We start from the raw sequence: 12,852 nt of genomic DNA, 5'->3' as shown, positions 1-12,852 counted from the left end.
ATCTTTGTACTGCTGGAGGTACTAGATGAAAGTCAGGTAACACACTAATGTTTGGTCATATCTGACTGTATATAAAAGATGGCTGCAGCCCCATCGGTAAAATGAAGCCAGAAGTTTCTGAGTTCTTTATGATCATTAGGAGGGGGCGACATGTCTGGTTGCAAAAAGATTTGCAGTTGTATCGAAGTCTATGGGTAAAGGACTTGATAGATGACCTCACAAAACACTTTCATGATTAGTTTATGGTCTCATTTGATAGTTTCAGCAACTATAACTTTATAACAAACTGTGTGCTGCTGTGCACAAACATAGCTTAATCAAGAACAACTGGGCTTTCCAATATTTCTAATGTTTGTTCTTTTACGTCATTGTCTACAAATATCTTGGAAACCTATGCACCTGGCTGTGCAACCAGGCTAGTCGGCCAGCAAAATATGCCCCCTAAGTGATGCGGGAGACTCACATTTTAGCCTTTGCCAGTGATGCTGTGTGGATTGTGATTGATCAAAGAAGTTGTTTTGCAATCCCAGTGGAATTTTATTTTATCAGTTATTTAATAATTTAATAATATGCTATAAGTGACTTTTTATATGCATAATTTGTAATCCACCATAATTAAACTAATAGAGACAGTTAGACATAGAAATGAACCAAACCAATACAGATTAATGAACTCCATATTCTTTCATGCAGAACTACCTTTTGATTGACTAATAACTTTTATATAAGTGAGCAGTGTCCTTGATTTTCCCAGCCAGATCCAACACTTGCGCCAAAGACTAACCAACCACCCACCATTGCTAACCATAAAACTAATACTAAGTCCCCCTCCTCTGATTATACTGTAAGGTGCATTTCTGCGCCACTTGAAACCCCCAGTGTACTGCCTGTCTCTCAGTAGAGATGTTACCTGCCTTTATTTGGAAGTTTGACATGACAGATTACTTTAAAGCTTTGTGCACAAATCCCAGACTTGTTAGATTCATCACCACTCAGCTTACACAGAGGGAGAGCCACAATCTGCCAGTCTTGCTCGTGTGCTTTGGCCGATAGTTTTGTTACTTATTTCCTCCCTGATTTCCCATGTCTCCCCAAGGCACGGTAAACTGAACAAAGTAAACCACATTTTATTCAGAGAGACCAGTTGCACACTGAAAAATGGATTTTAATTTGCCCAGTGAATTTGTGCGATGAGTGTTTTAGGACATGGGAGGGATATTTCATTAGTGGCTTTTCCACTGGGGCGTTGGAGAGTTTCAGGGGTTTTGGACACACATAGGCACTTATTTCCTTTTTACTTTAAAACATCTACTAGTTACGGTGTTGTATTTCTTTGCAGCAGACTACCTGATATTCCACTTTCCTTTGCAGATTTTTGAACACTGTGTTCCTATTTTTTGTCTGATGATGCAAGATATTTTTGTGGTACTAGAACTTTCCACACAGGTACTCATTCATTAACAGTAAGAGGTACAAAAAGATGTAACACCATGTTAGGAGAGACATGCAAATTCACAGAAAAGCTGATTTTCATTCTTTTATATAATGGTTTAAGTTTAAATGAGGTTATTTAACCTTTTGCACAGAGCTGGTATAAAGGCGTTGCATCATAATTTGCTTTATCAGAGAAGCTGTGGAGACGTGTTAATATACTGCTGTCACTTTCACAGATGACATGCATGAGGACGCGTATGTGTGTGTGTGTGCATGCTTTTTGTGTGTACTGCCAGAAATGTATGTAGAAATGATTGTAGTGGTGTCTGCACAAAATGATGCAGCACCGCAAATGTATCCATCTCCTAAAATGGGAGAAATGCATGAGCAAGAGATGAAGTCACTTAATTTAGTTGTTGGCAATGGCATCAGAAAACATTGACCTTTCGTTGGTTCCTTGAGGCCATTAAATGAGTCACATGACAGCTGGATATTTACAGTGCCTCTCGTCACTGGCCTTGTCAAATCACAGCACACTTCACTGAAGCCTAGGAGGCCCTAGGCTGGACTTCAGCTATGCAGACAGACATAGGTGTTTTTTACCCTTCTTTTAGCTCAAGCTCATGGCAATTCCATGAAACACAAAAGAACACAAGGGCGTGAGGGTATGTGTGTGTTTGTGAGCTTGTTCGAGTGTTGCTGCTAAAAAACAGGAAGGAGAGAGTGAGACATACATACAGAAGCACAGACAGTCTGCAAGACCAATGAATTTCAGGCCAATTTATCTTATGAATGAGCCTCTGGAGGGCATTCACTCCCAGACAGTTCCATGAATTGTACAACAAATAAAACTGTACTTCTGGACCCATATCTCACACGAGACAAACTGAGTCTTTTTTTTCTGTAGCTGTTTCATTTGAACCAAGAAATAAACAGATCAAATCTATAATGTTTCAATGTTGTGATGAATTTCACTCCTTTTTAAAAAAATTCTAATATTAACATCTGTGTAAAGCTTCTGTGCTTTAGCCTTGTCTCAATCTTATATATACATGCCTCATGTAGCAGCCTGACATGCTTGCAAGCAAGGCTCAACTACACAGTTGTCAGTTATGCTTCCAATACCAGTGTAAGGAGCTGTAAAACCAAGAATTTTTATGTCCTCTTCTAGCAAAAGTAATGTCCAAATGTCCAAAAAAAAGAAAGAAAGGGAAAGGAAAGAAAAGGTAAAAAGTAAAACTGCTGATTTGACAGGTGCTATTGTCTGTTACATCCCTGCATAGTGATGTAGTGAAGTGGAGCCATAGCTCAGGTAGAGTGGTCTACTACCTGTCTACAAAATGCAGGGTTGGCAGGTTGATCCCTGGCACATCCATGTGTTACAGTGTCTCAGGCAAGGCATTGAATCACTGGTTGGTCCCAATCACAGCTCCACCGCCACCAGTGTAGAGGAATGTGTATGTAAATGGGTAAATAGGAAAGTACAGTGTTATGTGGTTTGTAGAATCTAGCACAATGTCCTACAGATAGATAGATAGATAGATAGATAGATAGATAGATAGATAGATAGATAGATAGATAGATAGATAGATAGATAGATAGATAGATAGATAGATAGATAGATAGATAGATAGATAGATAGATAGATAGATAGATAGATAGATAGATAGATTCATAAATGTAAGACTCAAAGAGCCACCACATGCCCTAGTTATACTGAAACATCCCATTGTACCTAAAAACATTCCTTTAGTTTGTGATTTTTACCTCCTCAGAACAGAAACCTTTCAAAGATTTGCACTACACAAATATATATTTTGTTTTAATCCCACCCAGCCTGTTAATGCTGCCTAGTAGTCAAGCAGGCCTGTAAAAATAAATAAATAAATAAAAATAAAAACATTTCTTGTCCTGCAGTCTGGTAATTCAAAACCGTACAATGGAAAAGAATATACTGATTATAAATCTCCATTATGGGATTTTTGTATTCTCTTTTTCACATTGCAGTAATGATAACAAGTGAGACTACAACATGCGTTCTACTCTACACAGTAAACAAAGCAAAAGCATGCAGGATGTTAAAAATGTGTAACTCCTTACAATTTGGTTACACTTTTTAAAATGTTATTTCATTGGATCTGGGTTTAAATATCAAGTAAAAGCAGTTGTCACATTATAGATACAATATGCATGCAATGAACTTCACTCTAACCATCAGCTGGTTTTAAAAAGTGCAATAAATGTTACATGCGGCAATTATGATGTTTACAATTATTCCATTGAAAAGCAATACATTTATAATATTGTTTTTTTGCTATTTAGGTCTTTTCATCCACAATCGCCAGCATTTCACTGCATATCTATGGTGCTCGAGCTGACAGTCTAAAAGCAGGGTGATAACAACTTGGAATAGTAGAAATTGTGACCCGCTTTGCCTCAATACATTCTCATTGGAGCTAACTTTTAGATTTAATAATGCCGAGGTTACACCGCTGTTCATTTTACTTAGAAATGTTTGAAACATTGTCAGAAACCCTGAGGGCCCTTGGATTCCATTTCAGAGAGCAGCTATTTGAGGCGAAGGGTAGAAGGCAGTGACACTGACAAATCCAAAATGGGTGTGTGTGTCTGCACACAGTGAGCATTTCTACAAAGACAGGCAACTCGTTTGATTTGCTACATTTATAAAGGCTCATAAATAAGTTTTGCTGGATTCATTTATTGTATTTACGCCACACATTTAGCCCTTGTGTTTAACCCAGAATTACAATCAGACAGTTAATGTGTTGCAAGGAATTTGACTTTGTATTTGGTATTTTCTGTTTGTTGAAGCCAGCTCTTGTTATTTGGAGTTCAACAGCATAAAAAGTGGTAAACTCTAGTCATTTATACAAATCAAAGGAAAGGCAGCTGTATTTAAGCTAAGGTATTTACTACACATAAAATTTAACAGATAAAAACTTTACTTTGCATTATTAATATTTCACTCGACAGATCTGCCATTTATTTATTATTTTTTTTCACCATTGCCAGAGTGGAGCTTGTTCGATGATTTATTTCGAGACAAAATTCTGAAAACACATTTTGTCCTTTCCTTGAAGGGAACTTCATGTGCCATATATCTCACATGAAATCTTTTCTGGGTGCCTCCTACGTTATAGAGGTTAGGAGGGGAAGCGCGGGGTATGAAGAGTGGTAGGAGGCGCCGTGGTGGTCCAGTGGACTGGAAAACGCTGCCCCCTGGCAGAAAGTTAGTGTGTGGCTGTATCTGTGGTGGAGCTAATATGGCCACTGGTTCATTAGAGCGCTGATGTAAGGAGTACTACGTGACACCAAGTTTCTAAGCGCAAAGACTTTCAGAAAGGAACCACTGAATGCAGTGAAGCAAAGTGAAGACTTCCCTCTCTCCTGCATCAACCGAAGAGAAATCCCTCCATTTGGGTTCAAATGAGAAACTGATGAGAAATTGAGCAGCTTCTTAAACACTGGGCAGGACAGACAGAAATGCTTTCATACAGAAAAAAGAAGGCTGTGCACCTCATTCACTCACATGCAGAGCATCCACTTTCTACCACAACAGGAGCTGCTGACAGGTTGGTCATCAATGAAAGGGGGCAGAGAGAGCGGGGGGGGAAATAGACACAGAGGAAGGCAGGAAATAATAGAGAGAAAGAAAGAGATGCTGACAGGCTCAGCTCCCCTCCTCCTCTTGACAATCTGGGAGGCGAGGACACACAGACAAGAAGGAGAGAGCACAGGACCCATGCTTCAAGCTCAGCTGCACATCAACCCAATCATTATGTCGAATGACTATTTAAACTCACATGAAGTTTGCTATGTATAGTAGTAGCTCCAGCTGATTCAGAACTGCCAGCGCAAGATGTCACACCATGTCCACTTCAACATATTGCACACTGGAAATCTTCAATGTTGTTCTGCTGTAAGAGATTTTGGTTGAGTCTCAAAAAAGCCAGTGAGATGACTATTATTATGTTAAGTAGGATTCACAAGTCCACTGTGCATGTTTGAATCTTTAAAACATGTCTTAAACCTGCTTAAATACAAATATAAATGGAGTGGAAGCATTGCATTCCACTCTTAATCCACAGACATGAAACACAATCATTTGGAATTACCAAATTTGCATGAATGAATGGTTCCCGTGCACAAATTGCGACTGTTTACCCTAATTGTGACACGGCGCATGTATATGCAGTTTTGCTGTGTTCATGTATGCAAATAGAAGCCAAGGAATAGAAAAATAAAATAGTCGCTCTGAGGACAAAATGTGGTGGCAGGGAGGCAGAGAGGAAGGTGGTGGTGGGGGGAAATAGCCCCGCTCATCTCCTCTCATTTTCTGCCCGCTACTACCCAGCAGAGTTTCTATGGCAACCCCTCAAAAAGCGGTGTGCGGTGAATTGTGGATTTGAGATGCGCTGTCTGATTGCGCTGTGTGGAGGAGATGGCTGGCTCTTTCGTCAGTCTTCCTCTGTAAGAGGAAATTGGTGGAGAGCTCCAATGAAACAGCACTCCATATGCTTTCTTTGATGTGCGTGCCAGCCTTTGGTCCTAGAGCATGTGTGTGTGTGTGTGTGTGGGTGTGCGTGTGCGTGCACGCTCAAGGAAGCTTTACATTAGAAGCTAGTGCCCCCTGCAGAGCTGCTCGTCACTCTTGGCACCCACCAGGCTGCACTCAGCTTTCCAAATGAATCTGTCTGGCTGACCATGTAGACTCATCAGTATGCTTTGGGTTTCAGCTGATTGACTCGATGCCACTGATGACGGTTCATTTCTGTTCTGAGTTCCAACAGCCGTGTACGACACAGTGCACGGCGTCTTGATTATGAAATTTTGACGTACACACACAGAATGTGTTTTGCCACATGCCTCCTCCCAAACCTCCACACCTCCTCCCCACCCACCCTGCCTTTCTTATTAAATAAAAGCTCAAACTTTTCCGTGTGGCTGGCTTTCACTGACGTTAGGAGAGCTGTGTCTTTATCCATGTTAAGAGTGGGACATGTATGCTGTGCGATGTGAGCTCTCTCTCTCCCTCTCTCCATCTGAGTATCTGTATGATGCTTGCAAGCTGTGCCAGTCTCCATTAGCATCCCATTATAAACCAGCATGATCACTCGTCACTTAGAATGCCTGCCACAGCGTGCTCTGTGTATGTGTGTGTGAGAGAGTGTGAGAGAGTGTGAGAGAGAGCTTGTTGTGAGGGCACGTGTGTGAACGTGTGTAAATCACACAGTAAAGTGATTGAGATGGCCTTGTTTCAAAAGAACACAGGGGGAAAAAAGCTTCCAAAGACTTGTGCCGCAAACATTTCAATTTAAATGTGTCTGGTTTGTTTGACCCAGATTTCTCACCTACCCCTCTATTGATAAATTGGATATCTGGAGGCAGCCTTGTGCTACAATTTAATTTAGTTGATATGTAGTGAACAGCACCCTCTGCTGACTTAATCTGTAAGCTAAAAATTGGTTAGTGCTTACAACTGAGCATCTTGAAGAACTCATCAGAAATTATGCCTTAAAGCATAATATAATGAGCAATAAAGCAGCAAATGAACGTTTTACTTTTCCATAAATAACAAAGTTAGTGAGTATTTTCTTTTCAGAGAGGTTAGCAAACCTGTTTGTGTCTGATTGTAATGCGGTCAAACAAAAATGTGCACACATAAATCACAACTGGCTAAATTGTACTTCAAACAATGGCCTATACGCTGCATAATAAATACAAGCATATTGCAAGTGGTCAAATATGCGGAGGTTGTGATTAACATTGAAAATTTGCTTCAGACAGAATCCAACAGATAGTCTTTTTTCACTTTAATGTGTATGGAGATAATGCTTAAAATATTCAGAGCTGTCAAAATAATGTTCTGTACCTTTAACCCAACACAGCAGGCGTGAATGCAATTTTGTTTCTGGCGCTTACATCGCTGAAAATGTGGCATTTAATTTAACAATGTTGTATCAAATTCTTTTTCTAGGCACAATGATCCTTTTATTCTGGCTAATCCACGCAGGACACTGTCAACAGTTTAACTGGGGATTTTTTTTCTTCAAGAAAGTAGTTCCAGTTGAGCCTTTTTACATTAAAGTCAGACAGAGAGAGAGATTAAAGAGAAACAGGGACACCGTTTCTGGAAAGAGACGTGGTCATTGAAGTTTTTAATGTCATCTTCAGTCTTGTGAACATCAGAAACAAGATCCCAGTCACTTTGATTGTATTTTGATGGAGGCAGAAACCCAAAGACCTCCAGAAATGATAGAATTCTCTTTTCTTCACAGGGAAAATACAGCCTTTAATTTTTCCTGCTAACATTAAAAGTTCTTCCTATCTTCAGCATAAAAGGTTATTCGTCTTAACCACTGGTACAACCAATGATTGCTATCCTTTTGGGGACTCCAGGTCCACCTTCATAGTGTTGCACAATAGAATAGCTTCCTAGAAGTTGGTGCTTTAAATTATGTATCTATTTCCCGTTACTTTTTAAAACTACAACAACTCAAATTGTCCACTGTTGAAAAACAAAAGGATTATCTATGGTCAGGACTTTAAGAAACACAAGAACACCCCTTTGACCTTGGTCTTCTCTGACTTCTTAGAACTGCCTTCTTTCTCTTCTTGTTACCTCCTTGGTCTTCTGATTGTAGATGTTTCCCAGCTTGGCTTTCCTCCATGCACACACACAGACACATACACACATATATATTCTGTGGTCCAGGTCTAGAGGAATGTTGAGTGTCCCTACAGCCCCCCCCCCCCCCCCCCCCCCCCTCTCAGGAGATAGGCTTCACCACACTTGCCCCCCTCACTTCATTCCATTCCAAAGTGTGCCCCCTAAGAGCTGCTACATTTTTATCTGAGCCTGGTGATTGTGACAGATTTGCCAAATGACACACATACACAAACACACACATTTATGGACACACAAGGGGACACAAACAGAGGGGAGGTTGCTCTGCCCAGGGAGGGACCAGAGAGCGCTGGACTCCAGCTATAAAACCCTCGGAGGATGAGGCCAGAGTCCTGCCCTGAACTGGACAGTACTTCCTTCCTTTGTGCCAGGACGCTGTCAGGACAGGCAGCAAGAGAGCCTCCGACATGAACGACATCTACAAGGCAGCGGTATGATCCCACTCAAAACACAGCTGAAAGAGTGCAGTTGACTTCCTCTGGTGAAGTTATTTGATTTGTTGGGTGCTCACCAGAACACTGTGAGAACTAATCTAGTGTGGGAGTGATGTTTTTATGGATGTAAAACCATTATCCTTAACATTTCTTAATAGTGCTAAATGTAATCAGTAGTTAAGAGTGAAAGAGTGTAATTTCCCCATTTAAAGCTGCACTTTAATGTTTATTTGTTGCATGAAAAAATGCCACCCATCATTTTTTAAGCCTTTTTAAGCTCACATTATTAAAATAGTTGTAAAATACCTATGTTGCCTTCATTAGTGCTACATCGTCTCGGGGGAGCCTTAACACCAAGCATGTCTCTAGATTTCCTCCTACTTCAGCCCTATCAGAACTGATAAGAGCCACTCATAAGGTCACTGACAGGACATGTCCCTGGACCACAATCTGCTGCTTCATTCATGACTTCAAATGGAACGGTCTCACTTCACGTGGCTAATTTTGGCCAGTTGCTCAGATGCTTCTGTTTCAGTGGTTCTCTGGTGCCAGAGAAGAGCTTCAGGTTTAGATAAACCGCCCCATGGCTGAATTCCAGCATTATCTGTGAGCCTGAGAGCCGTGTGGCTATTTATCCACCTTTGCACAGATAGTCCTCTGGCTCTCCTATTTGCTCACAGTCCAACGGGGAGATAATAAAAACACACTGGAATGTATATTACATCTGTTTCAGGTTTTTTTTTTCTTTTGCAGTATCATCAGCAGTGGAATTTAAATGTGAAAGTCTGTATACTGTATGTATGTGGTTAATTTACAGTGGACAACAGTCAATAACTCTTACATAAGCAGCTGTCTCCCTCTTTCATTCTTGGTAGCTTTTCCAGGATTACTGTTCCATTGTTGGGACAGATCCACAGCTATGCTAATTTAGAGCACTGTGTATTGTGTCCTTTATCTGTCGTTCCTGAGCCTCTCTTCTGACTGTTTATTTTTAACTCCTCCTCTTACCAGCTCTCATGTATGATATGTAGGTGCTGTGTAATGTCAGGGATGTCCCGGAGCTTTGTTAACTGAAAAGTTATCAAAACAAACAGAAATAATCTAGTCTAGATTTCCAGATATCTTAACCGAGATATATTTGGAGCTTTGGAAAATGCAATCAAACCCATAAATATGTTGTTACAGAGAAATTCCAGAATATATCCCAGAAAGCTGATGTTTTCTCTCTCAATTCTTTCTCTTTGGCAGGTTGAGCAGCTGACAGATGAACAGAAAAATGGTGCGTGAAACGATTTTCAACTGAAGGCGTAAAGGCTTTGAGCATGCCATCGAGTCCCTTTAAAAGATGATTTAGTTATAGTTGTTGGTAGAAAAAATCTATACCTCAACAGGACTGCAACTATTAGTTGCACCAACACTTAAGACAAATAGCCTTTTGTGCTGATGCCCAGGAATTAATCTTAACCCTGTCCTAAACCAGACGTGCTTCAGTAGATATTTTTGTGTGTGTGCTGCTTTGTTGCTGCAGAGTTTAAGGCCGCCTTTGACATCTTCGTACAGGATGCAGAGGACGGCTGCATCAGCACCAAAGAGCTGGGGAAGGTAATGAGGATGTTAGGTCAGAACCCCACACCGGAGGAGCTGCAGGAGATGATTGACGAGGTGGATGAAGATGGTAAATCGAAACCGCTACTGGGCTATGGATAAGAAAAAAAAAAGAACAAAATAATTGGTTGTGTTTGACTCTCATTCTCACAGGTCAGCTGCCAAATGCATCACAAGCATGTTATGCAGACAAGCATTGTTCGAGCCCTCTGACCTTAAATGCTAGTCAGGGATCTTAAATACAACTTGATGTGTCAGGTTGAATTAAAGGGAAATGTGTGTCAGATGTTGCACTTGTCATCTTGGATTTTCCATGTGATTTAATGTTGAAATATGAAAACAGCATCTTGGTTTTGTTTGATAAAGCTAAAGCTGATAATTGAGTTCTGTATAGTTAGACCACACACACTTTAATTCACAGGTATGCCTGTTATAAATATAATAAATAAGACAATTATAGGCTTCAAATCAAATACATTTGTAACATCAGTTGAGATGCTATAACATCACTGCAGTGATCCATTGGTGAACAGACTGTACTTTTAAGCTGATCATCTGGTTAAACTGGGATAATATAAAATCCCAGTTTAAGGATGTGATGAAGTGTGTTGTGTGTGCAGGGAGTGGCACGGTGGACTTTGATGAGTTCTTAGTCATGATGGTGAGATGCATGAAGGACGACAGCAAAGGGAAGTCAGAGGAAGAACTGGCAGAGCTGTTTCGGATGTTTGACAAGTACGTTTCATATTTAAACCTGTAGCTACTTTATCCTGCACTCAGAGCGGTTTATTAGCAAAATCTCACCACAAAAGAAATACTGTGCTACATGCTTACTGACAGACTTGGGGGGGGGGGGGGAAATATCTATGGCAAGAGGATGCTATCATTGGAGCATTTCCACAGTCTATTGAACAAATTGCTCTTCTTCATCGTGTGGTTCCAGCAAAGTATGCTTCCAATGTGCAATTATGAGTACTGACAAAATGCCAAGCAGCTCTGCAGAGTACAGCATGTAGTTTGCTCCATAATCCTTTTTGACAGCTCCGAATATTTTAAACACCCACTCGATGTAAGCCAGACACCTCGTCTGAGCATCAAAGAACAAACTCGCTGTGCTTTTTTTCCCTTTCTCACCGTGGTGGTTCCCAGACACTTAAATTCTAGATATGACCAGTCACACATCAAATACAAGTTTGCTTCTTCCCCCAATGCCAGCTGTAAAGCTTAATTAAAGTTTGTTACGCATTAACGACATTTCACACCTTTGATTCTGCAGAAACACAGATGGTTATATTGACCTGGATGAGCTGAAAATGATGCTGGAGTCCACGGGAGAGGCCATTACAGAGGACGACATCGAGGAATTGATGAAGGATGGGGACAAAAATAACGATGGCAAAATTGACTACGATGGTGAGGACTTTGGACCAGTTGTGTTTACTTTTTAAGACACATTCACAATGAGACATTTGCTTGATAAAGACATGTTCTGGTTTCGTAGTAGTTTGTCTGAAGCTCAGCTGTTTGTAACACTGACTTCTTTTTTGCAGAGTTCTTGGAGTTCATGAAAGGAGTGGAGTAAGCCTGTAGACGAGAGGGTGGTGTTTTTGTATTTTTTTGCAACTCCTCTGCCATCTTGTGAAGCTGGAAGCCAAATTGGATGTAGTTGATAAAAACAATTGGACGACTTTGTAAGATTAAGTCAAATATCATCTTTAAAACTTTCTGTATTTTTCTATCATGTCTCTTGCATTGTTATAAATGCAGTTGTGACTTTTGGTGCCCATGTATACCGATTTTTTTGTAAATGTATCCAAATTACTTGTGTCTTTGGGGTTTTGTTTTTTTTACAGAGGCCAGATACCACCCTCCTTTTGGCTGTGTGAAATATGAATGCCATGTTTGTCTCCAGCTAAATTCTTTATCTCGAAAGTGCCCCATTGAGCTTACAAATCCTTTTACTAAGAGGCTACTGTTTACTTGGGCAGAAAATGTGCAAAAAAGCAAAACATATCTCTGAGTAAACACAGTTTTATAGCAATCTCTGCTAGACCAATCATATTATAAGAATAATGTGCTGGGTACAGCTCATTTCATGGATACATTTCTGGATGTGGAAAATGTCTTCAGGACTTTTTATTCCCTTATATTACCCCTGGAACATCTGCAAGGTCGGCTTGAAATTTGCACTCATATAATAAACAAGATGTATTTGTCAGTATGGTCAATTCGTCAGTTTCTCTCTTTGAATAAATTCATTCAGTCTTATCTGTACTCACTTTAAGGACATGGTCTACATACTTCAGTCAGTGCTTTTGCTGTTTGTTGAGTGTTTCTAGCGTGCTAGACAGAGTTACACCGGTTATACTGGGGGACAAAGCACTGTTATTTATACCATTTTGCCTAAATGTACTCCAGATTTTACAGGCTGATCACATGCTTGCCTCACTGGCCTGCTCTGCTTTTCACAGATGAACAAGTAAAAACAAGCAAAGGAGGCCTGAAATGTTACTTGTCTTACCAAGATAACAGTGGATTTTGTGTGAGACTGTCTATCATAAATTTTGAGTTATCTGTTACATTTTTACTCCATAGTGGTTCGTGCCTCTGGTATGCAAACTATCCACATGGTCGCTTTGGAGGTATCTAGTTACACAGACTATTGAGACA

At 40.3% G+C, this 12,852-nt stretch overlaps 1 protein-coding gene across 1 annotated transcript; it reads left to right on the top strand.

Annotated features, from left to right (window-relative positions):
* Positions 1-8,388: 8,388 nt before the first annotated feature.
* tnnc1a (troponin C type 1a (slow)) lies at positions 8,389-12,400 on the top strand. The gene is made up of 6 exons (XM_080295615.1): positions 8,389-8,574; positions 9,826-9,856; positions 10,106-10,252; positions 10,803-10,917; positions 11,459-11,595; positions 11,733-12,400. The coding sequence occupies exons 1-6, from the start codon at positions 8,551-8,553 to the stop codon at positions 11,762-11,764; spliced, it is 486 nt and encodes a 161-aa protein (XP_080151741.1). The 5' UTR covers positions 8,389-8,550; the 3' UTR covers positions 11,765-12,400.
* The last annotated feature ends 452 nt before the right edge of the window (positions 12,401-12,852 follow it).

The sequence above is a fragment of the Astatotilapia calliptera genome, chromosome 20, assembly GCF_964374335.1.
Source record: "Astatotilapia calliptera chromosome 20, fAstCal68.1, whole genome shotgun sequence".
Lineage (NCBI taxonomy): Eukaryota > Metazoa > Chordata > Actinopteri > Cichliformes > Cichlidae > Astatotilapia > Astatotilapia calliptera.
The sequence above is the reverse complement of the archived record's forward strand: the minus strand, read 5'-3'. Positions and strand labels throughout refer to the sequence as shown.